Consider the following 27,346-nt stretch of genomic DNA (forward strand, 5'->3'; position numbering starts at 1 on the left):
CACGGAGTTACAGATTGTTTTTTCTTGTGACAAGAACTTTTAAGATCTCTTAGTAACTTTCAAATATGTAATACAGTATTGTTAACTACAGTCACTATGCTGTGCATTCTATCCCAAGGACTTCTTTTATAACTGGAAGTTTGTACCTTTTGACCCCTTCTGAACATGAGCTTTACTGTACTTGTATAAATACTTGGAAGCGGGCCTGCTGGCCGCACGTGGGCCCCACAATTCCACCTATTTGCTATGGGTCCAGGTAAATCTGCAGGGGGGAGGAGATCCGCAAGACACTCACCCAGGGAGGGGGGGTGGCACCTGGAATAGATACATCACGGGGAGGTGGGGGTCTGTATCTTTAACCACTTAACTGCTGTAGTGGGAATGCAGGTGTTAATTACCTGTATAATGTAAAAGAAAGGGAAATGGAATATTTCTTAGCAAAAAGCAGACTGGGATGTTTCTAGAAATACGCAGGGTGAGATAATACACCTGTCTTCCCCCACCATTTGAAAAGTACAGAAATTCTGGATTAAGTTTAATGTGTCTTAAGTACATTGTCAAGCTCAAAAGAAAGAAGTAGAGATGTTCTGAGAGCAGGAAATGAGGAGAAAAATGAAAGGCAGGGCAGTCCCTGGGGCTGGGGCTGGCTTGTTCTCACCCACAAAGGGGAAGATGGCAACTAGGGGCAGGTCCCCTAGAGCCTCTGAGACTTCTCCCCACCTCACCCCTGGAATAGACACCTGGCCTGCACCAGGCTCAAGCCTGGAGGGAAGGTAGATTGTGGCCCGGGGACATTTTCACAGCCCTTCCTACAGAGCTGACACAGAAGAAAGTGACCCAGCTGAAGCTAGTGCACATTAAAAACTATACATTAATTGAAAAAAACAAGCCTGCATTAAGTGAGAATTCTAGAAAACTCTGGACGAAAACTGCACTGCAAAAGTTTAAGGTTATCAACATAATAACAAATAGAAACCTAATTCAGGAGGACAGCTCTTTCCAAAAGCCTATTCAAAAAAGAAACAGATTTGACATACATGGTTTTTTAAAATGTCATTAGGATTTAAACAGTTGTAAAGCCAGTGGATTAATCAAACAACAGGTTAAACGTTGCTACAGAGAAAATTAGAAGATTTATCTAAAGAAATCAAAAGAACAGAAGGATAGTTTGATGGAAAATGTGAGTTGGGTTAAGAAGCTTGAAACGAGGCAGATCAGCAGAACCGGCTCCGGGGTTCTGGCAGGGAGGGGGTGTTCCTTGTCGGGCCCCCTCTGTCCATGGGGGTTTGCACAGGCAGCCCTGGGGAGTGTTGTGTCCCTCCCGGCTGGTGACCAGACGCAAGCCCTGCATGACTAGGAACAACTAGCGCTGCACGTCGGCAGGAATGCATCACTTCAGAATGTTAGAGGAGCTCGGGAGCTGTTCCACCCAGTGCTGCCCCAGTTTACATTCCCACCAGCAACATGCGAGGGCTCTGCCTTGCCACGTGGGGCTCAAACTCCTAACCCCAAATTCAAGAGTCGCACGCTCTTCCGAACGAGCCAGCCAGGCGCCCCGTCTTTTTTTAATTATAGCTGTCCTAGTGGGTGTGAAGTCATTCTGTATGCTTTTAAGGTAGATTTCATCCTAAGTATCCTGCAAATCTAGTGTTTTCATGGAACCATCTTATCTCAAGCTGTTTATGATACCTAAAATTATTGTTGAACGCCTTTCTAAACTACCTTGTCTTACAAAGTCTGGTTGTGATTTAAATTGCGAATAACCATATGTTCATATATCCTGACACCACCAGTTTTGATTCAGTCTTTGATTATGAAGTTTTTAATGTGTTTCTGATAGTGTATTTGTCTGACAAACACAAACTGCCACCCTGGCACCATCACTATCCACCCCCACCCCCAAAAAAGCTGATTATATTTTTCCCCAAGAACTTAAAGTTTAGTTATTCAGTAGAAGCATGTTTGAGGTAATCGTCTACCTCCTGTGATTAGTTACATGATTTCCTTCGTCCCTAACCATGTTCACCGAAGGCAGGGTCTTCAGGCCAGACATTCACGAGCCCTTTATGAGAACAGCATCACCACTTCCACGTACAGAGGTGTGGGCAGAAAGGGTCCGGACATGTGCAGGTGCTTCAGAGGGATGGAGGCCCTGGTGGAGCCAGTCCACTCCTGTGTGTCAGTGGGGGCACACGCCAGCACAGCGCTCTCTGCTCCTCTAGCTCTGTTAGTGTAACAGATTGCTCACCACTCGTTCTGAGTTGTTCAGAATCAAGCTTTGGTATCTTCTGTGCATTTTCTTGCTTTATGAGGCAGTAGAACCCATCTGTTGGGCATTCAGTGTGTGTGGAAACAGCCCTCCTTTTGTTCAAATGTGTAAATACTGTGCTTACAGCTACTTGATTTTCAAAAACAGCCTGGAATTTGTATTTGTCCAAGGCTAAAGTACCACTTTTAGGAAACTGGAATCTGTCCCTTGGCTGTTTTGTCTTTAAACTCTGTGAGCCAGCCTCTGATTCCGCTTCCCGCTGTTGCTGGGCTGCACTGTCCATGTTGGATAGTTGTGCAGGCCTCTGGGGCCCTGGGGCCTGAGGTCCCCGCCAGCCCTTCTGCACGGCATCTCTCTGTTCCCAAACAAAGCTAAAAATTGTGCAGGCCTTTCCCATTTCAGCCTCAGCCTCTGGAAATTACTGTGTTTCTTCAAATGTTATGTAAACTTACAGATTAGCTGAATTCTTAAGAAAGATAAGCAGAAAGCTTACAAACATGCAAACAAATGTCTTTTTTTTTTTTAAAGATTTTATTTATTTATTTGAGAGAGAGAGAATGAGAGAGAGCAAGCACATGAGAGGGGGGAGGGTCAGCGGGAGAAGCAGGCTCCCTGCCGAGCAGGGAGCCCGATGCGGGACTCGATCCCGGGACTCCAGGATCATGACCTGAGCCGAAGGCGGTCGTCCAACCAACTGAGCCACTCAGGTGCCCAACAAATGTCTTTACAACTGAATTTTCATGTAGCAAAGATTTCTAAGCTGCAGCTTTTGGCCCTTTTTATTTCAAACACGATCCAACTAATTCTACTTGAACAAAATCATGTGCACTGTGTTTTCAGAATAGAGAGTGTAAAGCATTTGAGCTTTCATGTAAAGGAGCCAAGGGGGAGTCAACAGTAAAATCTCCATGTTTTCAGACAACTTTAAGCTTTTCCACACATTGAAATACCAGGAGGGAGGAATTGTACTAAAAACTATTCAGAACACACAGAAAAGCAATACAAACTCCTGTGCATAAGACCTTCAGGGGAAAAAAATCCAAATAATACCTATTGGAAGATGTGCCCTTGTCTATAGATCATGAGCCAAGGAAAGAATTTTTGATTGCTCCCCAAAACAGTAACTCGGGGACCTCTGCATCAAGAAAGGCTCCCAGGTTCTACTCTTACTCCAGGAAGATCAGGGGAGACAAAGTAGATTTTATGTTCTTGGTACCAAGTCCTGGAGCATCTCTACAAGTATTCCAAGTATTTGTGGCCACTACTCCTCAGGACGGATGAGACAGCTGAGTAGTCAGGGTGGCTACGGGCTTCCAGATGAAAAAGGAACAAAGCATTCTCTACCCTGGTTGGCAGCAGCAGAGAGGGGGCTGGTCTGTCTGTCCGTCTTCTCTGCGGGGTCGTATGCTTCATGGGCTCAGGGATGCTCTCTTCCGTGTTTTTATTTTGGTTGAAATGTATATATACAGACAAGGGCACACACTGCAAATACACAGGTGGCTAATTTTTCACAGAATGAACTTGGCCACCAGCCGGATGCGGAAGCAGAACACGCAGCCCCCAAGCCCTCTGAGCTGAGTCCAGCCGCTTCCCACAGGGCCACAGAGCGCGACAGTTCTGTGTCCGGACATCCCTCCATGTGGCCTGTGGCCTTCCGTCATGTGGATGAGCCACAAGGCTCACCCAGGACTCTGTTCTTGGTTTGTAAATAGTGCTGCTTTGCCCGTGTCTGTTGGTGACACAGGTACATATTTATGTTGCTGGGCCTGCGGAGTTGGGGGGTAGACATATGTTCGGCTTCGGGGGCATTGCCAGAGCGTTTTCCAAAGCAACCGTACCCACCCACAGGCGGCCACAGGCTCTGGTTCGTCACTTGTCTGCAGCCACGCGGGTGTGTATGTTGTCCTGGTCCATCATGGTTTCTGTGTGTATTTCCCTGATGCGCAGTCTTACTCTGTTCCTTAGGATATACCCAACGTTTAACAGAGTGGCCAGCGTTTTTATTAGAACTCTCTTAACACAGGTGACAGAGGATGGGACAGAAACAAGCTCACACTGGCTTCGCAAGAAAGGAAAGTGAGTGGCTCCAGTAGTAGAAGAGGGCTGGAATGGCTCAAGCAGTCCAAGAAAGGGTTACCTGAGCTTGAGATTGAACCGAGATGGAGGACTCCCCCCTCCCCCCACAGGCCTCTGGAGGAGGCCGCCTGCAACCCCTAGGTCTCTCTCCCGCCAAGTGTCCCCTGCAGGCAAAGGCTCTGTCCACCTGTTGGTTGGCCCAGGATGGGCCATTGGCCATTTGTGAGAAGCTGATAGTCCGTGATGATGACCTGAGCCGATCTTGTGAATGGGGCGGATCTGTTGCCAAAAGAAAGCTCGCCAGGCTTGACGGCCCACAACTGTGCCACCCTGAGTGGGTCAGACCAGGTTCATCAGGTGAGAGAGCGTGAACCTGAAATGTTTACGGAGAGCTCCTCGAGGAGCATAAAGCCATTCAGGACAGCAAAGAAAATCCTCTGCCCTCATTTCCCAATTCAAGAGATACTCCATGATGAAAATATGAATCATGATGAGTTCACAGGTGGTCTGAAGAGAAATGAACATGTCAGAGTGTGAATTTTCAGTGTTTTTACCTGCCTGTTCTGAGTCTCAAGTCAAAGCCAGGGCCAGATGGGCCTTCCTCCTGCCCAGGCCAGCGGTGAGGGGGCCAGTGGGTTGGCCATGTGGTTTGTGGCCAGACCAGAAGGCCTGTGTTGTTCTAGGACCCAAAGAACAACAATGCATTTTTCCTCAGATTCCTTAAGTGAAAAATGAGAGCCCCTAACTAAAATGAGCATAATGCTTAAACCTATAGCAGGACATAAAGGCTGCCCAGGGAGATTTTCCAAAGGTGGGAATCCTGAGCCTGGAAAAGGACAAGAAGGAAAAACTGAGGAAAACTGAATAAAGTATGCATGTTGGTGATAAAGGTGACAAACATACCACATCAGTGTTAGATATTAATAATATGGGAACTCTGTACCATCTGCCAGTTTTCCTGTCAGTCTAAAACTCTTCTAAAAAATTAGGTTTATTTTTTTTTAATTTGGTAGAGGGCCTTGGAGGAGCCCCTTCACAGAGGATCCCGCAGCATAACTGTCCTGGTTCCAGCGTGCGTCGCGCTGCCCTCCTCCCCTCTGGTCAGCACTGAGCTGCGCTAGGGGTCCCCTGCAGTCAGCTTCAAGAGAGGCACAAGGGGCTTTGCTTGGGGCTCTGAGTCGTTGCGGCAGCCTGGCGTGTCTCTGAGCCATGTTTTGCTTATTCTTCAAATGGGCATCGTTTTAGACCGCGCCTCAAAAAGTATCCGTGCTTCAACGTGTAAAGATGAGACAAACCTTGGGCTGTCCTGCAAACAGGATGCACTGTTTCACGCAGCCTTGTTTCCCCTCGTGGGTTAGTTCTCTTGCCCTGTATTCCGTAGCTCTATATGCAAAATATAATGTAAATACGGCACCGTTGGGCCGCCTGGGTGGCTCAGTCAGTTGGGCACCCAGCTCCTGATTTCAGCTCAGGTCATGATCTTGGGGTCCTGAGATGGAGTCTGTTTGTCCCTCCACCTCTGCCCCTTCCCCTGATCACACACTCTCTAAAATAAGTAAAACCTTAATAAATAAATAAGTCATCCTTAAATTCCATATCCAAACTATTCATCAAGTTTAAGGGAAAATTAAAAATTAAAAATATCATGAAACATGAAAGGCTTCAAACATGGACAGTTGCAACACAGCCTTTCTTTGCCCCGCCGTTCCGGCATGGCGGCAGAGAGGATGCCCGTGGGTGAGGAGTACATGGGGCGGGGGGCGCAGCATGAGCGCCTGGGAAGCAGGTGGGATTGTGGTGTCCCGTGAGGACAGAGGAAGCGGAGGCCCAAGCCACGAAGGCAAAGGCGCTGTGCCTTTGTCCTGAGGAGCCTCTGCAGGTGGGAGGGTTGTCTCCACACCGGCAGGGGGCCTGTCTGAGGAAGACAGGAGCTGCCAGGAATGGCCCGCACTCTGGAGAGAAAACTGAGCACTTGTAGTAAGAAATAGGCATAGCAAGTTTCCTGTACTAGATCGGGAGCCCTTTATGGTTGGGAACTCAAGCCTCATTCACACCTGGCATGTGATGTGGAATATATGAACAGACTTAGGGACGCTTGTGTTTCCCAGCAGATGCTTTCGTTGCTACCATCAAAGCCGTGTTGCCAGAATGAATCATGTTACAAGTTGATTATAATAACACTGTCCTGTGTATTACAACTATATTTGAATTCAGAAACACTTATATGGTAGAAAGTTCACAAGCTCAGTGTCCGGAATCTGACTGCCTGAAGTTTGAATCAATTTATCCTTGTGCCATCTTGAGTGATTATCATGATTTCCTGATTAATACCCGTTTCAGTTTCATTTAAATGGGCATTCTGCTGGTGATGGCGTGCGGCTGGAGAGGGTGGCATGAGCGTGTGCATGTCGAGGGCCTGCGGAGGTTATGGGTAAATTGTGTGTGTGCGATTTGTTTTTTGGAAGATAAACTCGAGACCTTAAAAACTCAAAGTGTGGGGCACCTGGGTGGCTCAGTTGGTTGAGCGTCTGCCTTCGGCTCAGGTCATGATCCTGCAGTCCCGGGATCGAGTCCCACATCGGGCTCCCTGCTCGGCAGGGAGTCTGCTTCTCCCTCTGACCCTCCTCCCTTTTGTGCTCTCTCTCATTCTCTCTCTCGCAAATAAATTAAAAAAAAAAAAAAAAAAACTCAGTGTGAAAAAAAATTAAGTGAGACCGGTACTATCACTCAATAAACCTTGCTTTGCTGCCCCCACCCCACCCCCACAAAAAAATTAAATGAGACCACAATTAACTTTAAAACTAGCTTCAATGTTTTGGACAACAGTACTTCGACATTTATGAAATAATGAGAGTTTAAACCTTAGTAATGATAAAACTGCCAGTGAATATCTGGAATGTTACGTTCATTATCTGCTTGCATTTCGTTATTTTGTGCGCATGATTACGTATTCATACGTACATGAAGAGAAAGTTGATAAATTACCTCTAAAGAGTTGTTTTGTTTTTTAAAGATTTTATTTATTTATTTGACAGACACAGCGAAAGAGGGAACACAAGCAGGGGGAGTGGGAGAGGGAGAAGCAGGCTTCCCGCGGAGCAGGGAGCCCAATGCGGGGCTCTATCCCAGGACCCTGGGACCATGACCTGAGCCGAAGGCAGATGCTTAACGGCTGAGCCACCCAGGCGTCCCAACGTCTAAAGAGTTTCTGGCATTCTTCCATTTATACCTGTGTATTCAGCTTCTTAACGACCATTTCTGATGATTTTAAAAGAAACCAGTTTGGCTCACCTTTGAACTTCTTAGTTGGGGAGGGGACAGAACTGCGTTTTGGCTCAGGACACTCAGGGCTGCTGCTTGGTCTGCTCCCACCAGCATCAACCCCTGCAGTGACACCAAGGTCTCATAACCCTCGTGCGGTTGCCCTCAGATGGACTGCCGGTGTGTTCCTCGGCTGCGTTCGTGACTGATTTTGTTTGCCCGGTTTCCCTGTTTCAATTCTCAAACAGGGTGGGGGCGTGGGAGAACTGTGTCTGTAAACTTTAGTTCTCTCTACGAGTCCCACATCCTTCTTTCACTGCCATTTTCTAGCCGAGATGTTTGTGGCCACATTTCATGCCGTCACCTCGGGCATCAGCAACTGCTGGGTTTCCTGAAAGTGCTGCTTGCTGTGGAGAGGGGAGGAGGGCAGGTTTGGGGGGCCTTGCGGTCTGGACGGGCCCCTGAGTCCCTGGACAAGAAGGGGTGGGTGAGGCGGATGGTTTGTCCCCCGCCGGCGCTGGAGCCCCTGCCCCTCGGAGCTGCTCTCAGAACCGCTCCGGCAGAGGGAGAGCCATATCCCACGAGCGGCACCCCGTGGGCGGTCGGGGTGGGTGGTTGTATGGAGGAAAGAGGCCCAGATAAGAAACTGGAGGGGGACACATGTGTCCGGATTTCCTGTATGGCAGGTGAGCTGTTTACAGGGGAACCCCCAAGTCTTCATTTCTAACAAGGTGGGTTCCTGAGATGCCCTGGTTCTTCCCTAGGCTCATAGAACAAGACAGAAGGGTGAAGGGCAGGTGGGGGGCAGCAGGGAGTGGAAGCATCTGGACAGGCCCTGGGGGCCCGGGGGCTGGAGACCACACACGTGGAGGCCCTGAGGCTTGCACGCTGCCGTGACATTCTGGCTTTCTCTGGTTTATGAGCCTCTGTGGGCTTGGAAGACAAGTTTGCTGGTTTTACTAAGCAACATTTAGGACACGTTTTTTACCAGCCTCCAGACCAGCAATATACCAACAGAGCTGCTCAGCATTTCCCAATTATTTTCTCTGGTGGTTCCTTTGTGTGGGGCCCCCAGAAGCCTGCATCTTAAAGGAGGTCAGGGACCCCATGTCAACCCACCCATGGGGCCTGGGGTCTGCTCCCCCACCTCTCACCCCCAGAGCCCCAGGAATGGACGTGCAAGGAGCTGGGTCCGTGTTCCATTTCCAGGACCACACCTAGGAAAGCTGGAGCAGCGTGGTTTACAAGAGGTGATTCAGCAGCATTTGGTCTCACCTCGTGGGTGTTTACTTCCATGACATACAGAGTCTAGAAGAGCTGGTCTTTCCATCCTCTCTGTAATGAGAACATGTGAGCATAGGACTCCTTCTCTCCAACCTTATAGCTCAGGACTTTGTCAAGATGTCAGCTGGATGCATGTCACGAGTGTGCACTCTTGCAGTGAGAATCCTCCATGGCCTTGTGGGGCCCCCAGTGCTGCAGGGGGCTGGTTCTGTTACTCCAGACGGTGATGCTATGATGGATTTCTTCTCCAGAACTGCTGTACAATAGTCCTCTCTCTTCTGAACGAGCCGTCACAGTCTGAGACCCTCTTCTGACCAAAAGGACAGAGCCCCTGGCCAGCACATGGCCCAGAAAACGCGCGGCACTGTTAGATTATGGAAGGATAGTGCGCTTTCCTGGCTGTGCCTTCCCTTCCAGGAAGAGGCGCCTTGTGCCGTCGGGAGTGGGGAGATTGTAGATGGGCTGATGCAGGGAATCCACTGAGGGTGAAGAGGGCAGAGGGGAGGCCCCTGAGGGGAGGACCGAGGTGATCTCGCACTTGTTTGTGTCTGGTTGTGTGTGCAGGGGCATTCGGAGGGGCCGTGCCGCGTGCGCATCCCTCCAGCCTCTCCTCCTGGGCTCTTTACCTGGGAAGGGCGTTGTTGGCGGGGCTTGGAGAAACGTGGATTCCCGCTGAGAGTCAGTACTGGTACAGAAATGAGGGAGGAGGGACAGCTCGTTGCTCTGGTGGAAAGCCACTAATGGATGTGGAAGGATATGGAGACAGTCATCCGTTGGCGGTCTCCATGTGGCTGACTCAGCCCATAGGCAGCCCCAGGGCCCAGGCCGGTGCGTGGACATCCCATAAGCAGCAGACAGTGGCCTGGTCTCCGGCTGTTCTGGGAAGACAGCAGTTACAGAGGGAGAAGGGTGACTTTGGGCCACTAGCCCCGCAGTGTGTTCACACTGCTCCCAGCGTGGCATCGTGAGGACATGTCAGACCTGGCTGGGGCCCGTCCATAGCCCGAGAAGCCCGCACCCTCTAAACTGCCCAGACGGAGGGGGGCAGACTGGGGGGCACAGGAGGGACCAGAACACCGAGAGGGGCATTTGGTAGTTGGGATGGTTCTGTTTGGTAAAGTGGGAGAACGGCCCCACATGGGGAAGTGCCGAGTGTCAGGAGCATCGTGTCTGCCTCTTGCTGTGGAGACAGAGGATCGATGGTGGGTGTCAGGTTGTGGATGAGCCTGCAGAGGTGATAGACGGTCCCAGAGTCCCCGGAACCAAGCCCTTGTTCAGCCCATAACAGCAGCATGGTTATGATGGGACATCTGTGACCACAGAGAGGCCACGAAATAGCTATCCGTCTCTTTCCACGTGAGAGCAGGTTGTTCTTCCACGTGCGCGTCTAAGTCTTCTGTTGCTGGGAATAAGGAGAACACTTGTCTCGAGTTCTTGGGTGTGAGCTGTAGCACAGAGGCCCCCATGGCTCTGACCAGCTGCCGGCCCTCTGAGCTGCACAAGCCCCTCCCAGGACCCAGAAGATCATGAGCGGCTGTCGCAGAGACCCCTGCCGGGCCCCCACCTAGAGCAGCAGTCGGGGGCTCTCCTAGCTCCTTGGAGTTTGTGTGCTATGTTGGATGGCCAAACGCGAGCCTACTAAAGGGCACAGTCCGTGGACTGGGGGAGTCCGGGGCCTCGCACGCAGGGAGCTCTGACCCCGAAGGAGAGTTTTGCAGATGCGAGAGGCCGTGGAGACCCCGTGGGGGTTTCCTGCTAAGGCAGTGGGTCCTGTTGTCTGGGGTCGGTGAGCTCCCAGGAGCACAGCTGGAGGACGGTGATGGGTCAGGTGTTCCCATGCGTGTGGGCTTGTGGAGGGTTAGATTTGTGAGTCTCAGTACGCCAGTTAACCTTCTCAGCTGCACCCGCCACCGTCCACGCAGGCATGTGCCCGAGCAGACTGGAGGGCTGGCTGGCTCACCACACCCCTCGCGGCCCACTCCCACCATTCGCTGCTTCTTCTGGCGCCGCGGCCTCCTTGTAGACCTGCTGTGCCTTTGTCTCACTTCTGTGCCTTGGGTGTTCTTCACCAGAGTCCGGCACAAGGCCCACCACCCCAGCCGTGCCTGCTCTCCACACCTTAGCCGCCAGCACGACCATGTCAGGACGGCAGCTACCCACGCACTGGGCTCTGGAGTTGAGCCTCTGTGTCCTGGCCCTCTGTGTCCTGGCCCTGTGTCCCGGCTACATCTGCACCTTCCTCCACATTCCTGCAGTGAGCCAGCTCAGGCCCGCACAGGCTGGCTCTGGGGGGCCCCCGTCTTGCCATCATTCAGGTGTGAACCCAGTGCCACCTGCTTTAGGGGACCCCAGACCGCCACCCAGTCGTTCACCACGACATGCATCTCGACATGGGGCTCGTCACTGGATCCCTGCGTCCAGGACAGTGCGTGGCGCCAAGTAGGGCTTTACAGAGGACGCCCTTCTCCTGAGGGGAGCAGAGCTGCCCAGGCCCCGAGAGTGGAGGGACGTTCCTTGTAGAAACAAGGTCTCATTTCATACAGCAACATGCACCTGTTTTAGCCGTAATTTACTGAGTTTGGACAGACGCCCTTGTGGTCCGCCCTGCTCCTGCCTCTCACCCCGTGACCTCTGCTCTGTTGTCTCCTTCTCTAGACTCTCAAAAATGTGGCCCTTTGTGTCGCCTTCTGAGGTTAGTCCATGCTCTTGTGTGGATGACGCTGCTGCCTAACATCCTTCCGTTGTACAGAAGGCCCAAGTTGTTTGCACACCTGCTGTGGGGGAGCTGGGCCTGGTGTATGGGCAGAAAGGATCACTCACTGTTTCCAGTTTGGGGCTCTGATTAATGAGCAGTTGCATGCAACTCTCTGGACATGTTTTGGTTTCCCTCGGGTAAATACTTGGCCGTGGGATTGCTTGCATATCTAACTCCTTAAGAAGCCACCGGACTTACCCAGTTTCCACCAGCAACAGATCCGCTTCTCCACCAAAACTCGGTATTATTAGCCGTGTTTATATTAGCCGTTCTGGTGGGTGCAAGGTGGTATCTCACTGTGGTTTTAATTTGCATTTCGGTAACGACTAATGATACTACCTTTTTCCTTCCACATCTCTTCTTTGGTTAGGTATCTTTAAATCCTTTGACGGTTATATAAACTAGGTTGTTTGTCTTCTTATCAATGAGTTCCAAGTGTTCCTTACATGTAGTCTGAGGCTGGCCTTTTGAAGAGTGGTCATTTCTAATTCTGATGAAGTTACCCAATTTATTTCTCTTTTGTGGATCCTAGTTTTTGTTTCGTACCTGAGAAATCTTTGGCTAATCCAGGACTACAAAGATTCTTTTATTTTTAGTAAGTTTTATAATTTTAGCTCTTACATTTAGGTCTGTGATCCATGTCTGTGTATGGGCTACGCATGGAGGCTCACTTTTCTACATCGATACATTCTTGTCCCGGCACATCTGTTGGAAAGTCTGGGATGTGTTTTGTCCCCCGGTGAAACCTCACACATACTCTGGACGAGACTCTCTTCAACTACAAGATGTTATTAAAATATGACCAGATCCAATTAAATGGGGAAGAACAGTCTTTTCAAAGACTTGATATGGAGACAGCTGAATATTCCCAGACAAAAGAATGAAGGTGGACTCCTACCTTACATCATCTACAAAAGTTAACTCAAAATGGATCAAAGACCTAATTTTAAAAGCTAAAAATATAGGGGCGCCTGGGTGGCTCAGTTGGTTAAGTGACTGCCTTCGGCTCAGGTCATGGTCCCAGGGTCCTCGGATTGAGTCCCACATCGGGCTCCTTGCTCAGCGGGGAGCCTGCTTCTCCCTCTGACCCTCTCCCCTCTCATGCTGTTTCTCTCTCTCTCTCAAAAAAATAAATAAAATCTTAAAAAAAAAAAGCTAAAAATATAAATCTCTTAAAAAAAAACATAGGTGTAAATCTCTGTGACCTTGGGTTCAGCATTGGTTTCTTAGCTATGACACCGAAACACAAGCAAGAAAAAGAACAAAAATAGATAAACTGGACTTCATAAAAATTAAAAACTTTACTCGGGTGACACCAGTAAGGAAGTAAAAAGACAATCCACAGAATGGGAGAAATCCATTTATCTGACAACTGATTTGTATCCAGACTATATAAAGAACTATTATAATTCGATAATAAAAAGAAAAACAGCCCAGTTTAAAAATTAGGCAAAGGATCTGAACACACATTTCTCCAGAGGAGGTGTGCAGATGAATGAACACATGTGAAGAGGCTCAGCATCCATGGCCATCAGAGAAAATCAGGGAAATGCAAATCCACAGTGACCTTCCACCTCACACCCACCAGGAGGACAAGAACAGTTTCTAAGAGGGGGTGATGACCAACGTTGTCAGCAAGGAGACAGAGAAATCAGGACCCTCAGACAATGCTGATGGAATCATGAAGGCGGGCGGCCGCCATGGGCAGCAGTTGGGCAGTTCCTCCATGGTTACGTGGATTTCCATAAATCTCAGTGGTGCTGCTCCCAGGCGCATAACCATGAGGAAGGAGAACGCATGTGCCCACCCGTGTTCACAGCAGCATTGTTTCCGGTAGCCAAAAAGCAAAGAACCCCCACGTGCCCATCAGCTGACGAATGGATGAACAGTGGGGTGTTACTCAGCCGCGCAAAGGAGTGAGCATGGAGGTCGGCTACCGCGTGCTCACACCCTGAAAACGTGCAAGTCAAAGAGGCCAGTGACCCAAGACACATCTCGAATGATTCTGTTTGTCTGAAATGCCCAGAACAGGGACATCTGTGGACTGTCTGTCCATGCTCGCTGCCTGATGCCTGGGGGGCACAGAGGGGTGAAGGGGCAGTAGCTAAAGAGCAGGGCTTCCACACTGGACTGCAGAGATGATGTACGACCTTGTGAATACACTAAAAGCCCTGAATTATATACACTTTAAAGGAGTGTTATGTGAATTTTATCTCAATTTTTTAAAAAAATCATTGAATCAGCCAGACATAAAGTCAAGATGAATTAACTGTGGACACCCAGGAGTGCATTTAAGCTCAGAATGCAAGGTTTCCCATTCGTGTGAGTGGGAGGCAGGCAGGGTGCCTGGTCCCTTTCCCTTCGGCACTGGGCTGGTATCACGGGCACGAAAACGCAAGGCTGGTTTTTCTCCAATGCTCTTACAAATTCTGTTCCCTTTGGACCAGCAGCCACTTCAACAGCAAAGCCAATCTCCGGAGTGAAAGGGTCTGACCCCAAACCAGCGTCCCCCCGGCCGCCACTTCTGCCGCACAGACACCGGGGAAGTTCTTGAATGCAGACCCCGAGGCGTGTGGCAAGCAGCTGAGTGAACACCTCTGTTGAATCACCACTTAGGACAGGCTTCCTGGGGAGGGCTAACGCCCCGCATGTGCAGAGCACCCACATCCCAAAGCTCGTTCCCCGGCTTCCCAACGATACCTCCCATCAGATAGAGTCGTATGCAAGACTTCTAACCACTGCTAAAACGTGCTCGTCTGCGTTCAGAGCTGCGTCCCACGTCACAGCGTCTCTGTTCTCCCGCAGCACCACCCGCACGCTGCTGGCCCGTGGGCTCTGCTCTGTGCTCTCCCCCCTGCGGTGTGTGCTGTGCGCGGAGGGCGAGGAGCCGATAACGGGCCGCGTCACTACCTTGTGTAAAAGGCGACTTACCGCACCCCCAAAGAGCTCTCCAGATCTCTTCCTAACGTCAGCATTTCTACTTGTTTTCTGTTTGTTTGTTAAGATTTTATTAGAAAGAATGAGAGAGAGAGAGCATGAGAGGGGGGAGGGTCAGAGGGAGAAGCAGACTCCCCGCCGAGCAGGGAGCCCGATGCGGGACTCGATCCTGGGACTCCAGGATCATGACCTGAGCTGAAGGCAGCCGCTTAATGACTGAGCCACCCAGGCGCCCTGTTTGTTTTTAAACTAGAGGAAGTATATCTTTTAGTGAACGCTTCTTATCTAAACCCTCCTTTTGCTTGTGAGGAGGCCTGGCCAGGCTGTGAGGTCCGCCTGGAGGCTGAGCCTGCAGCACGTGTGCACCCCTGGGCCCCACGCTGGAGCCGGCCCCGGCCTCAGGCGGCCGCCCCACAGCCTGGGAGCTGCCCTGCCGTGCTCACGTGTCCCTCCGTGCGGCTCAGCTACAGCTGTTATTAATTTAGAAGAGCTTGAGGTTTAAAAGTCAGCCAGCACTTTCCATTTAAAACACTCAGGTACACATTTGCTCACACACACTGGCTGAAGTTAGAAACTGTCTGTAAGCCTAAACCAGGCCGAGCCCAGCACTTGGTCAGAACGGCTTGATGTTTGGATGCGATCTTGCTCTGTTGGCGTCTCTCACATGCAGGTCTGGGAGCACGGGCCTCACGCTGGCAGCAGAGGCTGGTCTTCGCACTAGCCCTTTAGACGTCTTTGTCCCTACAAGACCTCCTCCTTGGGGCTGATGGGGTTCTGTCCACCGAGTACTTGTGTCCTCAGGAAGGTCCTGTCCTCTGAAGCCCCGGGTTCTGCCACCCACAGCGCTAGCCCTGCCGCTCTGTCCCGTGAGGCTCCATGTGGGACACGGCGGGGCTCGCAGCTGACCTCAGCGTCAGCCCAGGGGTCTTGTTTCTACACCAGGCACGGCGGGAGGAGGGAGAGGAGATGTGTCTCAGACGCTGCCCCAGAGCCCACAGGCTCACTGCCGTCCCCCAGCCCTACAGTCCGCTCCCTGGAGAGCAGACCTCAAAGTCAGGTGTGTGTTCAGGTGTCAGTTCTGCTGCGAGGAATAGGAAGACAGATTTATCTACAATATTAGGCGGAGGGGAAAGCCAACCCTACCTTAGGGTTGCAAGCCTGGGAATCTATGAAATCCCACTTCATCTCCCTCTTTTTTTTTTTTTTAAAGATTTTTTTTATTTATTTATTTGAGAGAGAGCATGAGAGGGGGAGGGGCAGAGGGAGAAGCAGACTCCCTGCCGAGCAGAGAGCCCGATGCGGGACTCGATCCCGGGACTCCAGGATCATGACCTGAGCCGAAGGCAGTCGCTTAACCAACTGAGCCACCCAGGCGCCCCATCTCCCTCTTTGAGAGAGAATACCTTTGGCTCTGAAATGGCATGTGATCTCCTCGTGAAGCTGGCTTGGCAGAGCATGCTCCCCAAGACCCTGTTAGCCAGGGGAGACTGACAGAGAGGTCACGGGGGCCCCCAGTGGCCCTGCTCCCGACATGCAGATGGGCAGGAGCCATTGGGCGGCCAGTGTGAGGATGGACACCATGGCAGGGGCCTGCCCAGGGGCCGCAGTTTGAAGGGTTTTAAGGCCAAATGCTAAAGCTCTAGAGAACAGCAGTGAACATCCCGGCAGACAGCACCGGTCGTCAGGGCGCGCATCACCTTGGGGAGTTGCAAGGAGCACTGCAGAGCATGTGTGACTGGTCTTCTCAGGCCACCCAGGTCTCGAGAACAGGACAGACCGAGGGGCCACCCCAGAGCAGAGGGGTCTAGGGAGGCAGTGTAGCCAAAGGCCGGAGAGCCCTGGGGGACAAACAGGTGAAATCGGGATGAAGCTCTTCTCTAACCTGCTAACACTGAGAGGTAGAGGGTAGAGGGTGTGGGCACATGAGGGCCGTGGGGCGGTGGAAAGATCTAGAACAGGCAGCGCCAGTGAACACAGGAGGCAGGAGTGGGGTGGCCGGGTCTGAGACCCCAGAGGCGCTCCTGCAGGACCAGCCAAGAGGGGCCCTGGCTGTGCGCAAGATGGAAATCAAACGTGAGCCAGCCAGCGGGAGGTGAGAGCGGAGTTTACTGAACTTAGAAAGAAAGATACAGACAGAGCATCCAGGAGACATGGAAAGGAAAGGAGGGAGTCTCGTCTTTGTTTGGGGCCTGGGGGGCTTTACTGGGGACGGTGGTCTGGTGCACACGTCCCCTGAGGCATCCAGGAACCGTGAGAGCAGAGACGAGGGCCCAGGTGTTACTCCTCGGAACCAGGACGCCTTGGTGCCGGGGTGTCTAGCACTGGGGGTCTGGAATACCCACATGATGGCTTCCAGTCCTTCTCACCTGGTCCTGCCTTTGATGTGGTCTCTTCTAGAGAAACCACTGAGTCCTGGTCCCTTATGAGGAGGGCAGACAGCATCTACATTGAGGCCTGTATAAATTGGGGGTGCAGGTCCTAACAACAAGAGAAGCAGGAAAAGGAGCCCAGAGCAGGTTTTTGTGGAGCCTTCAGTTTCCCTGTCTCCGCCAGGGCCCCATGCTGCCCAACTACCCGCACCCGCAACCTGAAGACCTTCGTGAGGGCTCCTGGCTTCTGTTCTGTCACTGACTTTTCTGTACCCGCTTCCTCTCCCACAGGAGAAGTACCCAGCAGCCGTGCACCTCCCGGAGGGGGCCGCCTCCAGCTGCATGGTGGTCCGGAGCGCCTGCCAGCCAGGGTGAGTGCGGATGCCCTGCAGGCCCAGCTCCCCAACACCCAGGCGGCTGCTTGCTGTTAAAAACGAGGATTAGAAAACGAATGTCCGCTACCTTCCAGGCACCTTGAGATGCCTGTGGGCGGTGCTGGCCGTGCAGCTGCGGGGAGGAGAGCAGGGTGTGGGACGTGGGGCAACGGCCAGTGTTGCTGGGCTCGCTGCAGGGCTGGAGGGAGCCCGGGGGAGGCCGGGAAGGGCTGGAGCTGTCTTGATGGGCTGGCCTCAGAAAAGGCCGGGAGGCAGCAAGCGCTGGGTGAAGGGAGGACTCCCTGGGGTCTGTGTGCACGGTCGGCGTCAGAATGCCTGGAGGTGCTTTGTTTTCACACCTGAAGATGGTGCTGCAATTCTGTGGGCCTCTCAGACTTGCCTGTGTTACTCGGCACTATACCCAAAGTGAGCTTCTGCTTACGTGTGGAGCTGTGTGCAGCTCACTCTCGGTGGTTCTACTCCATCAGCTGTATTTCTGCCTTCTTCGGGTCTTGGGCACTGGGGTCATCCGTCGTTTTCCCCTGGTTCTCACGCTCCTGTCCATGTCCCCGGACACGTGAGGACCCAGGCTTCTGTGGCTGGAAGTGAAATTCCTGGGCCACGGGGTGGGTCCGGCCTCCCATCACTGCCGAAGCCTTTCAGACTACTTCATCGGTTCAGGCTCCGCACTGCAGGTTTTCTGCACCCTGTATGGCCACACCACCACATCGTGGGTACCGAACAGCATCTTGCTGGGCCTCGGGGTCCACTTCCCTCTTCGTTCTGTCACATGTGCTTCCCTGAGCAGATGTGGCGTGTGTCCATGGCCAGACGTCTTCAGGAGCACCTCCCCAGGGAGGGTGACAGGTGACACACGGGTCCCACTTCCCACCCGATTTGAAAGAGCCCTTAGGGACGCATCTTACCTCTTTCAGGTTCGAGCTGGTCGTCATTTGGAGGGTGCAGATAGATGAAGGAGGCAGGGTTTTGCCGAAGCTGGATCTTCTACCCAAAGCACCACAGCAAGGTAGGGGCCCCCGGGGTGGGGGTGTGAGGACTTCTTACTGTGCCCAACAGACGCCTGCTTCTGTCATCTGGTTTTCATGGCAAGAGTCACAAGTTGAGAACTCGCTGTAGTGTTTGTATCGGTTTATCAGGAATCAGAAAGCAGAGGCGAGGAGGGACCGTTCCGTCCCCCCCTCTGGCGTGCGGGTCCGTGCCCATGGTCACGACAGTTTGGGACGGAGGGGGTTCTCAGTGTAGAGTCTCAGCCGGCTTGCTCTCCCTGCAGCCCTGCAGCTGGACCGGAACCGAGTCCTGGAGACCGCGCCTCTCAGCTTCCGAGCCCTGCTGGGCGCACTGGGCATCGAAGCCGCCCTCGAGAGCCTGATAAAGTCGCTCTGCACAGCGGACCGCGACTAGTTCCGGGCAAACACGCAGGTGTGGGATCTTCCACATGAACAGTTTCTGTTCCACAGAGAAACAACACCTTTAGGACACGTCTGTGCAGCTTCAGCTCATTCTATATAAACTGTCGGGACATGGAAAAATAAACGCAGCCATTGAATACGAAGTGTCGGACGAGCAGCACGTACAGTGCTTAGGGGCGCCTGGCGGGCTCGGTTGGGGGAGTGTGCAACTCTTCATCTCAGGGTCAGGAGTTCGAGCCCAACACGGGGGGCATAGATTACTTAAAAAAAAAAATTTCTCAAAAGTTAAGCTTATTATTATTCTTTTAATAATAATAGGAGTGAGTGTCCATCCTTGGATCGGGGGAGCAGCCGGTCCTACCTCTCACCAGGTCTGAGGGTGGAGGCGTCCTGTGTTCTGGAGATCGGCCCTCCCCTTGCCACCCGAGGACCCCACTCCCTAACATTCCTGACACCGGGGCGACGCACCGCCCACCTTGCCACCCTGCCCAGTAGAGCAGAACTCACTCCTCTTGGCCTTCACATGAAAGTGGAGCAGTCAGCTTAAAAAATGCAGTAATACAGACTCGACCCCACCCCCACCCCCCTGGGCAGCACTGGCCTCAGCTGCCCCATTTAAAAGGTTAGAGTCGGTAGAAACATCGCCTGAAACCACAGTCAGGGAAGGGGCCACACTGGAGTGTGAGGCGGAGACCACACAGGGCAGGGCCTCGTCGGTCCGCATGTCCCCCCATGGATGCTGGTGCTTTCAGCCGGGACGGGCCTGGGAGGTGGCCTGACCCACCTCCTGGCAGGGCCGGGGTCCTGTGCACACCCATCCTCACGCAGGCCAGCAGCAAGGAGCGACCTCAGGCCGAAACGACACAGATGCTTCCACACATGTCCCTGCGAGGGGCGTCTCCAGAGCCCCCCAACGCACACGGACGAGACACGTGTCATTTGAGTATTTTTCTGAACCTCCGAGTGTGGAGAAAGCAAATGTTAGGACAAGGCTGAATAAATTCTAGGAGAGCTGGCTTGATTCAAACAAGTATAATTCTCAAGTTATCACAAAATTCCCCACAAAAATTTACAATCAGCAAAATATTTTTCACGTAGCGTTTTCATACAATTCCGTGGTTTTGCCATTATAATCTTATGTTACAATAAACCTTCATTAGTCCCTCAAAACAATGATATAAATAATCTGTACAACCTACCATAGAATAAAAAACCAAAGCCAAGATTCCCCCCAGTTTTCTTAGCAGCCGGGCACACCTACGGTGACCCCAACGAGAACCCTCTTGGTGCCAGCCAGGAGTCGCTCATCTGTGGGAGCACGCCCCGCTGGCGACGTCCCCAGACACCCAGAATGCCTGGCGCGAGCCGCCCCGACGCCAGCTCCGCGGCAGCGACTTCGCGTGGCAAGGGACGCCTCGTCTCCCCTAGAGTCAAAGATAAAATCATTCAGCTAAAAAGAAAGCGCTCGAGTGAGTGGCGTCCACCCCGACCTGAGTCCCGTGCTCCCTGACGACCCTGCCCTGTGCAGAGCGGAGGCCGTGGCGCCTCCAGAGACCCCGAGTCCATGCAGCTCAGGACCCACATCCGCACCAGCCACCCATCGCTCCCTGCAGCAGAGAGCCCACTAAACCTGTGCTGCCTGGTGGCTCGCACAGAAGCAGTGACCACATAACTCAGCTGGGGGAGTTCCAGTAGTATCCATGTTTTCCTTCAAGTCCAAACGGTAAGATGTACGCGACAATTCAAGTTTACTATGTTAGCGTCTGGTGGTAGGAGATCCAAACCGTGGGTCTTAAGGCTTTTACATCAGAGATTAGACATGAGCCCTGGGTGGGGAGGAGGAGCGGCCCAGAGCAGAAGGTGTGGGGACACCGCACGCCCAGCGCTCCCCATCCTCGAAGGTGCTTCTGGTGGCCTTCCATTCGGGTCACCCAGACGCAGCCCCACCTGAACACGGGTTAAGAAGCAAAAACATTCACAGCCAAAGGTCACGCAGCACAACGGGGAAGAGCCCTCTCATTCAGCCTTCACATTCTGCGTTCAAGTTTCAAAGACCCCGCAGGCAGCGCCTAGACCTTATGGAGAACTAATGTGCAGTCCTCACTCTCCTTGAACCTGGTCGACATCACAGCTGCATCTTTGGCGTGTACAGTCTTTGAGTAGAAGTTGACTATCTTGCCGTCCAGTTTGTACTGGTGAGGAATGCTCTCATAGGGCTTGAGGTCGAGGTCCAGCACAGACACGGAGAACGCAAACCTGGATCTCGACGAAGGGACGACAGGCCTTTGATCGGAGCTGGAAGTGAAAGGGCAGCTTCAGGACACATGAACCCCCCAACACCCAAACCCTCACCCTGCTCAGGGTGCACACCCCGCCTAGGCCCGCCATGACACCCGCCACCGCACGGACGGGAGGACTGGCAGGTATCCCCCAGTCCCTGGGGGCACTTGACCAGGAGTCAGCAATCACTAACCCTGAGAGAAAGGAGAACGTCGACCTGGCCCTTCCTCAACCCGACGGAGCAGACTTCCCTTCACCCGCCTTTTCCCACATCTGCTGAGAAGCCCGTGCTCCCTGAGGCTCTTCCCATTTGGAGAGAGAGCTGATTTCATGCTCTAGTCTCAAATCTAATCTGCAGGTTTTGATGTTTTGTTCTTAAGGCTTCATTCTGTGGGCTGCCTAAACATCAGAACAGTCGCGTGCTTATAACAGAAGATGAACAGTTATTTGTACTAAAACCAACCACTCTGAGGCTAATTCTGAATTTTGTATTAAAATTGCTGTGTATCCATCTCACTCAGCTCTCAGATGCTTGGTAATATTTCACATCCAATAACTGGTTAAATATATGCGCTCGGTTTGGCCCAAGAAGAATACGAGTCCTAGTTTCCCCACGCTTACTACTCTTCTAGAGTTAGAAAGCAACACAAATTGTAAAAGCTCCTGCCTGGGAGGGGAAGACCAATCCACACGCTCCCGTTCTGATGAAGCTAATCAAGGCCGAGACTCTCCCTTCACTCCTGCCCCAAAATGCCCTCTCTCTAGGGAAAACGGAGCCCTGGCTCAGCTGCTGGGTCACAGCTACTCCCTCCCGAACGGCAGCGAAGGTCCCGCTTCTGAGGCCCGAGCTCCAGGCAGCAGGGCCGGGACAGCACCTCTCCAGCCCCCAGCAGGTTTCCCCCGCCGAGCCGGCACCTGACAAGGCGACACGCACACAGAGGGGCATCGCTCGGCACACGGGCTGCCTGTGTGTCCACCACAAGCTCCCGTGAGCCCAGGGCACAGCTCCAAAGCCGAAACGCTTCTGCGCCACGGGGCTCCCAGGACATGCACCCCCACCCCGCCCGTCTGCGCCTGCGCCTGCCGAGCAGCCGGCCAGCCCTGCACATTCCCGCACATTCCTGAGTGCGTGCCTGTTTCAGGAAGGGCAGCGGGTGACATCTGCATGCTTCTGCCATCGGACAAGGCCAGCTCGATCAGTGAACTCGCACTGCAGGCACTTCCTCACGGGATCACAGGGGTCCTCCACTAAACAGAACAGCCTTTTTGTACTTCAGTTGCACCCTACGAACATCCCTCCGTGTTTCCGATCCGCTCCATGCCTGCCAGGGAGCAGCGGTCCTGGGAATGTTTAGTTCAAAAGCATCTGAAAAACGGGTGGCTGGCAGCCAACGATAAGGTCATCTTGACCCGGGAACACACGTCGGAAGAATGTGGAACGTTCCACAAACACTGTGTGTGGGGTTTGGCACCCTGAGGATCAATGCTGAAGATGCCATCTAATTAGCAAGAGAAGATTACAGGTTCATCCTGAATTCCTAAAAAAAGGCAGGGGAGGGGACCGGACAAGGATGATAATGTCCAGGGAGAGCTGCTGCCAACAGGACGCGCAACAGCGACGTGCTGTCCCACAGGCACATGAGGGTCAGGACCTGGTGGGGGATCTGCAGCTTCTCAGGCCTCCAAGCCTCAGTGGGCACGTGGGGCCTTGAGAGGAAGGAATTTGTACCAAGGATCCAAGCTGCTTCTAAGTCTTTGGAGTATTTTCTTAGAAAATCATAGTAATCTTGGGGCGCCTGGGTGGCTCAGTCGTTGAGCGTCTGCCTTCGGCTCAGGTCATCATCCCAGGGTCCTGGGATCGAGCCCCACATCGGGCTCCCTGCTCGGCGGGAAGCCTGCTTCTCCCTCTCCCGCTCCCCCTGCCTGTGTTCCCTCTCTCGCTGTGTCTCTCTCAAAGAAAATAAAATCTTAAAAAAAAAAAAGAAAATCATAGTAATCTTTAATAGGACAGTCTTTTTAAGTTATTCTCCATAAATGTCTTTCCAGCTGACTCACACGCTTCTAGAGAGCAGTGGGAGTCAGCAAGCCGTGGCGGGTTACTAGGTGTCGTGCGGGCCGTGGGCATCAGCCTGTCAGCAGACATGGCCCTGCCAGGGCGCTCTGGCCACAGGGACACGGGCACGACCATGCAGCAGGCAGCTCACCTGGAGTCCTGCAGGCAGGGCGAGAGCGCGATCATGATGGAGCAGTCCTTCGCAGTCATGGCCACCCGGTACTGCTGAACCTACGGGGGACGGAGAGGTCAGCGCTGGCCGGGACCACACCCCCACCACACGCACCCGGCACGGCCCAGGAACCGGCTACAGACCCGGGGGTGAGTGAGGGAGCCCCAGGCCAGCCCGGCCCTGACCTCTCACTGCAGGTAGCATGTGGACCCCGACTCCAAACACTAGGATGCAGGCTTGTCTGCCAGCTTGGAAGTTCGCTACCTGGGCTACCAGGGTGCTGGGCACCCTGACGGTGCTGGGCCAGCTCTGCTCCACACACACCCAGTGAGGCCTGCTCGGGTCACACCGCCACCACGAGGGACGCTGCGTGGATGGAGGGCTGCCAGGCTCTGCGTGAGCTCACTTCATCCCCAGAGCGGCCCACAGCCGGCCTGGTCAGCACTACCCGGTGACGGCAAGCCTGGGTTCAAACCCAGGCTGAACCCAGGCTCTATGGCTCTCAACACGGGCTTGAGCACGTGCGCGCACCAGCCCACGAACACACTCGCCAGGGCCGCCGACGCAAACCACACACGGTGCGCTCTGGGGGACCCAACTCATGAGGCCGTGTGTGCCCACCTGCACGGCAGACACACAGAGAGGTTCTGGAAAGCGTCACCTTGGTGTCGAGTCTGGGGCATCTTCCCCCTTCTTTGATGTTCCACATTATTATTTGAATTTTTTAGATTGAACAGCTCTCACTTTTACAAAAATAAACTAATTACAAAAAAGGCAATGGGCCTTACAGGTTGTCACTGCCCTCATCATCATATGCGGACAGATCCGTCTCACCTTCCCTGTAGCCCTTTCCTGAGTCCCACCCCAAGAAAACGTCCAGTTCCCACCTTCCCTGCGCACAACTGTGCAAGGTGCCTCAGGCCGGCTGGTGGCTCTTTTGGGGCTTGCAAAACCTCTTCTACACTTGGTTTGTTTGGCTAAGAAATCAGGTATTTCACAAAACACACAAAAAATTCGGTCCAAACAAATAAGGAGATAAACATAAAAAAGCATAAAATATTTGTGTCCTCATTACAAGACAAGTCAGAAAAGACTGACAGATCTGAATTCCCAAAGACGAAAAATATCTATATAACACCATCTAAAACCAATGTGGGAGACAGAGATCGGCAGCAATCACTGATGATCAGTACCAAGGCATCAAGCGCTAGATCCGTCTGGAAGAGGATACTTCCCAAAGAAGGTGTGAAACTCAATAAACAGACAAAAGAAAACAGCCAATAAATATATGAAAAGATGCCAAACCTTACTAATTATCAAGGAAATGCAAATTACACCAAACATTTTTCACTCATTAGATGCACAAAACTACACATAAAATCAGACATAAAATGGAAGGGCCAGACTCTCACTTCGAGTAATGCCGGACTGTGTGATCAGGGGCCAACCCGACTACAGAGGTCCACCCGAGGAAGCTGGACAAAATACCAAAACCATCTGCTACACGGCAGTGTGAACCGGAGCAGGGAGAGTGGCTGGACCAGTGGGGAGACAGACATTTGGGTCTCTTCTGCCCTGAGACAGGGTTGACAGTTCCGGAGGGTTGGCTGAGAGGTACTCTTCTCACCAACCTCCAGGGCTATGGGGACAGTAATCGTGTGAACCCCCTCTTCGGGTTAGCACCCAGAGCTGCACCTGGAGACCGAGGGAGCCACAGGCTGGCATCCTTCCAGGACCTGCAGCCCTGCTTCAAAGAGATCAGTCACCAAAACTGGGGTCAGAGGACCCCAACTTGCTAGGGCTTCCCTGTCTCCCAGCAGAAGCAAACCCAAGATCCTCCCTGGAAGAAGACATACTAGGCCTTGCATTATTTCTAAAATAATTGTAAAATATAGTGATTGACACGTAAGTTAAAATATCCAGGTACAACACAGCATGACCTAAGTGAAAACCTGCAAGAAACCCCAGTCCCAGGTCAGCAGAGACAAACACAGACTCCCAACTACTGCAGGTACCAGACAGACATGCTGCTCTGTTCAAAGGATAAAAGACAAAATCAAGAATGTGAGGAGAGCTGGAGGCTATAAAAATAAACCATATGTAAATTCTAGAATTGAAAAAATACAAAAATCAATATTAAGAATTCAAGAGATAGTTTTAATAGATTAGAAAAAACACAAGAGACTTGCTACAATGGAAGATAGGTCCAAGTAAAAATATCCAGAATGAACCATGGAAAGTAAGACAGCTGGAAAATACCAAGGAAACGGGCAGAAATCAAATCTGAAGGTGTTAAGGCCAAACATTTTCCAAGCCTGAGGAAAGACATCAAGCCACAGACTCAAGAATGACTCCAAAAAAACACAATCACTTACACACATCACCAAACACTTAAGGACGAGTCACCAGCAGACCAACACAAAGGAAACGTTAAAGGGTATTCTTCAGACAACAAAATCATCCTAGGTAACAAGCTCCAGAATGCAGGGCAGAATGAAGAGCAACCCAAGAGAAGCATCTGTGGGTAAAAGGAAACCGGTTGTATAAAATGGTAATAACATCTCTTTGAGTTTAAAACAATAGAATACACAGCAATAGGATTTAAGTCAGGACGAGAGTAAAATATACTCTTAAGAATTTTGCACTGTCCAAAAAGAGAGTGAAGGTACTAGACATTAGACTTTCATAAGTCAACTGCTTGTTGCAAAGGTTAGGATAACAACTAAGAGAAAAACAAAAGACTCTGTAACTTCCAACAGAGTGGGGAAATTCAATGATAAAAATATAACCCAAAAGATTCTAAAAGAGGAAAGGAAAAGAAACCTAATAAAACAGGTGATAAAGGATTAAACCTAACTATACGTCCATAAAACATCAGAAAGGATAGAAAACCAAACCATACTTTAAATGCAAAGGCATAGAAAGATTAAAAACAAAAGAACAGAAAAAGATATACAGTGCAAGTATTAACCAAAAGAACCTACAGATGTTACACTAATATCAGACAAAGGAAACTTTAAGGTAAAAAGTATTACCAGAAATAAACACAGTGAATATTATAAATGACACTTGAAAATGAAAAATTTGGGGCGCCTGGGTGGCTCAGTTGGTTAAGCGACTGCCTTCGGCTCAGGTCATGATCCTGGAGTCCCGGGATCGAGTCCCGCATCGGGCTCCCAGCTCAGCAGGGAGTCTGCTTCTCCCTCTGACCCTCCTCCCTCTCATGCTCTCTGTCTCTCATTCTCTCTGTCTCAAATAAATAAATAAAATCTTTAAAAAAAAAAATGAAAAATTTGATTTACCCGGTAGGTGTAACAATATTAAGGCACCTGACAATATAGCTTCAAAATAAATAACAAACAGACAATTCCATAATTATTATGTAAAATTTCAAAACATCCTTATGAAAGAAGCAGACAGTAAAATAAAGTTATAGAAGATCTGAACACAATTAATCTGACCTAATGGGAAGATATAAAACATTGCACCCAACAGTTTGAGAAGATACTTTCTTTTTTAAAGTATGCACAGAAGCATTTTTCAAATAAATCGATCTATAAAGCAAATCGTAATACATTTCAAAGGATCAAAAGCCAATCTCAACAAATTTCAAAGGACCATATGGACTGTGTTCTCTGACCATAATGCAATGCTGTTAGTAATCAATACAAAAAAAATGAGAATCTCCATGTGTTTGGTAATTAATTCTCTTCTAAATACATGGGTCAAAGGAGAAATCTTAATAGTAATCAGAATATATATATATATATATATATATATATTTTAAAGATTTTATTTATTTATTTGAGAGAGAGAGAATGAGAGACAGAGAGCATGAGAGGGAGGAGGGTCAGAGGGGAGAAGCAGACTCCCCGCCGAGCAGGGAGCCCGATGCGGGACTCGATCCTGGGACTCCAGGATCATGACCTGAGCCGAAGGCAGTCGCTTAACCAACTGAGCCACCCAGGCACCCCAGAGCATATATTTTAAATGAATGGTGTTGAAAATATAGCTTGTGGAATGTAGCTAAAACCATGTTTATGAAAAAATATATAGTGTTAAACACATTTTAGAAACAAAGTCTAA

General features: G+C 51.3%; 2 protein-coding genes and 1 long non-coding RNA gene across 7 annotated transcripts in view; 1 reads left to right on the plus strand and 2 right to left on the minus strand.

Moving 5' to 3' along the window:
* Nucleotides 1-18,898, plus strand: part of CENPP (centromere protein P) — a 238,457-nt gene extending 219,559 nt beyond the window's left edge. Inside the window, exons 6-8 of the mRNA XM_045882079.3 lie at nt 17,243-17,322; nt 18,261-18,352; nt 18,617-18,898. Coding sequence (XP_045738035.1) covers nt 17,243-17,322; nt 18,261-18,352; nt 18,617-18,747 — 303 coding nt within the window. The 3' untranslated portion in view covers nt 18,748-18,898. The remainder of the gene's footprint in view (nt 1-17,242; nt 17,323-18,260; nt 18,353-18,616) is intronic.
* LOC135362687 (uncharacterized) lies at nt 13,022-18,621 on the minus strand. The gene is made up of 2 exons (XR_010407650.1): nt 18,252-18,621; nt 13,022-18,032 (listed from the first exon to the last, which is right to left on the minus strand). It is a non-coding gene; the product is annotated as an uncharacterized LOC135362687 (long non-coding RNA).
* An 874-nt stretch (nt 18,899-19,772) lies between the features above and the next one.
* Nucleotides 19,773-27,346, minus strand: part of IPPK (inositol-pentakisphosphate 2-kinase) — a 45,378-nt gene continuing 37,804 nt past the window's right edge. For 4 of the 5 annotated variants that reach the window (XM_064579253.1, XM_045882072.2, XM_064579250.1 and 1 more), the window contains 2 exons: nt 23,240-23,319; nt 19,773-21,050 (listed from right to left, as the gene is read on the minus strand). In XM_064579253.1, coding sequence (XP_064435323.1) covers nt 20,825-21,050; nt 23,240-23,319 — 306 coding nt within the window. In that variant the 3' untranslated portion in view covers nt 19,773-20,824. The remainder of the gene's footprint in view (nt 21,051-23,239; nt 23,320-27,346) is intronic. The other variant, XM_064579251.1, reaches the window with a different exon arrangement.

This window comes from Mirounga angustirostris, unplaced genomic scaffold (genome assembly GCF_029215605.1).
Source record: "Mirounga angustirostris isolate CCGP_5_RB_7025 unplaced genomic scaffold, mMirAng1.0.hap1 SCAF_15, whole genome shotgun sequence".
Classification (NCBI taxonomy): domain Eukaryota; kingdom Metazoa; phylum Chordata; class Mammalia; order Carnivora; family Phocidae; genus Mirounga; species Mirounga angustirostris.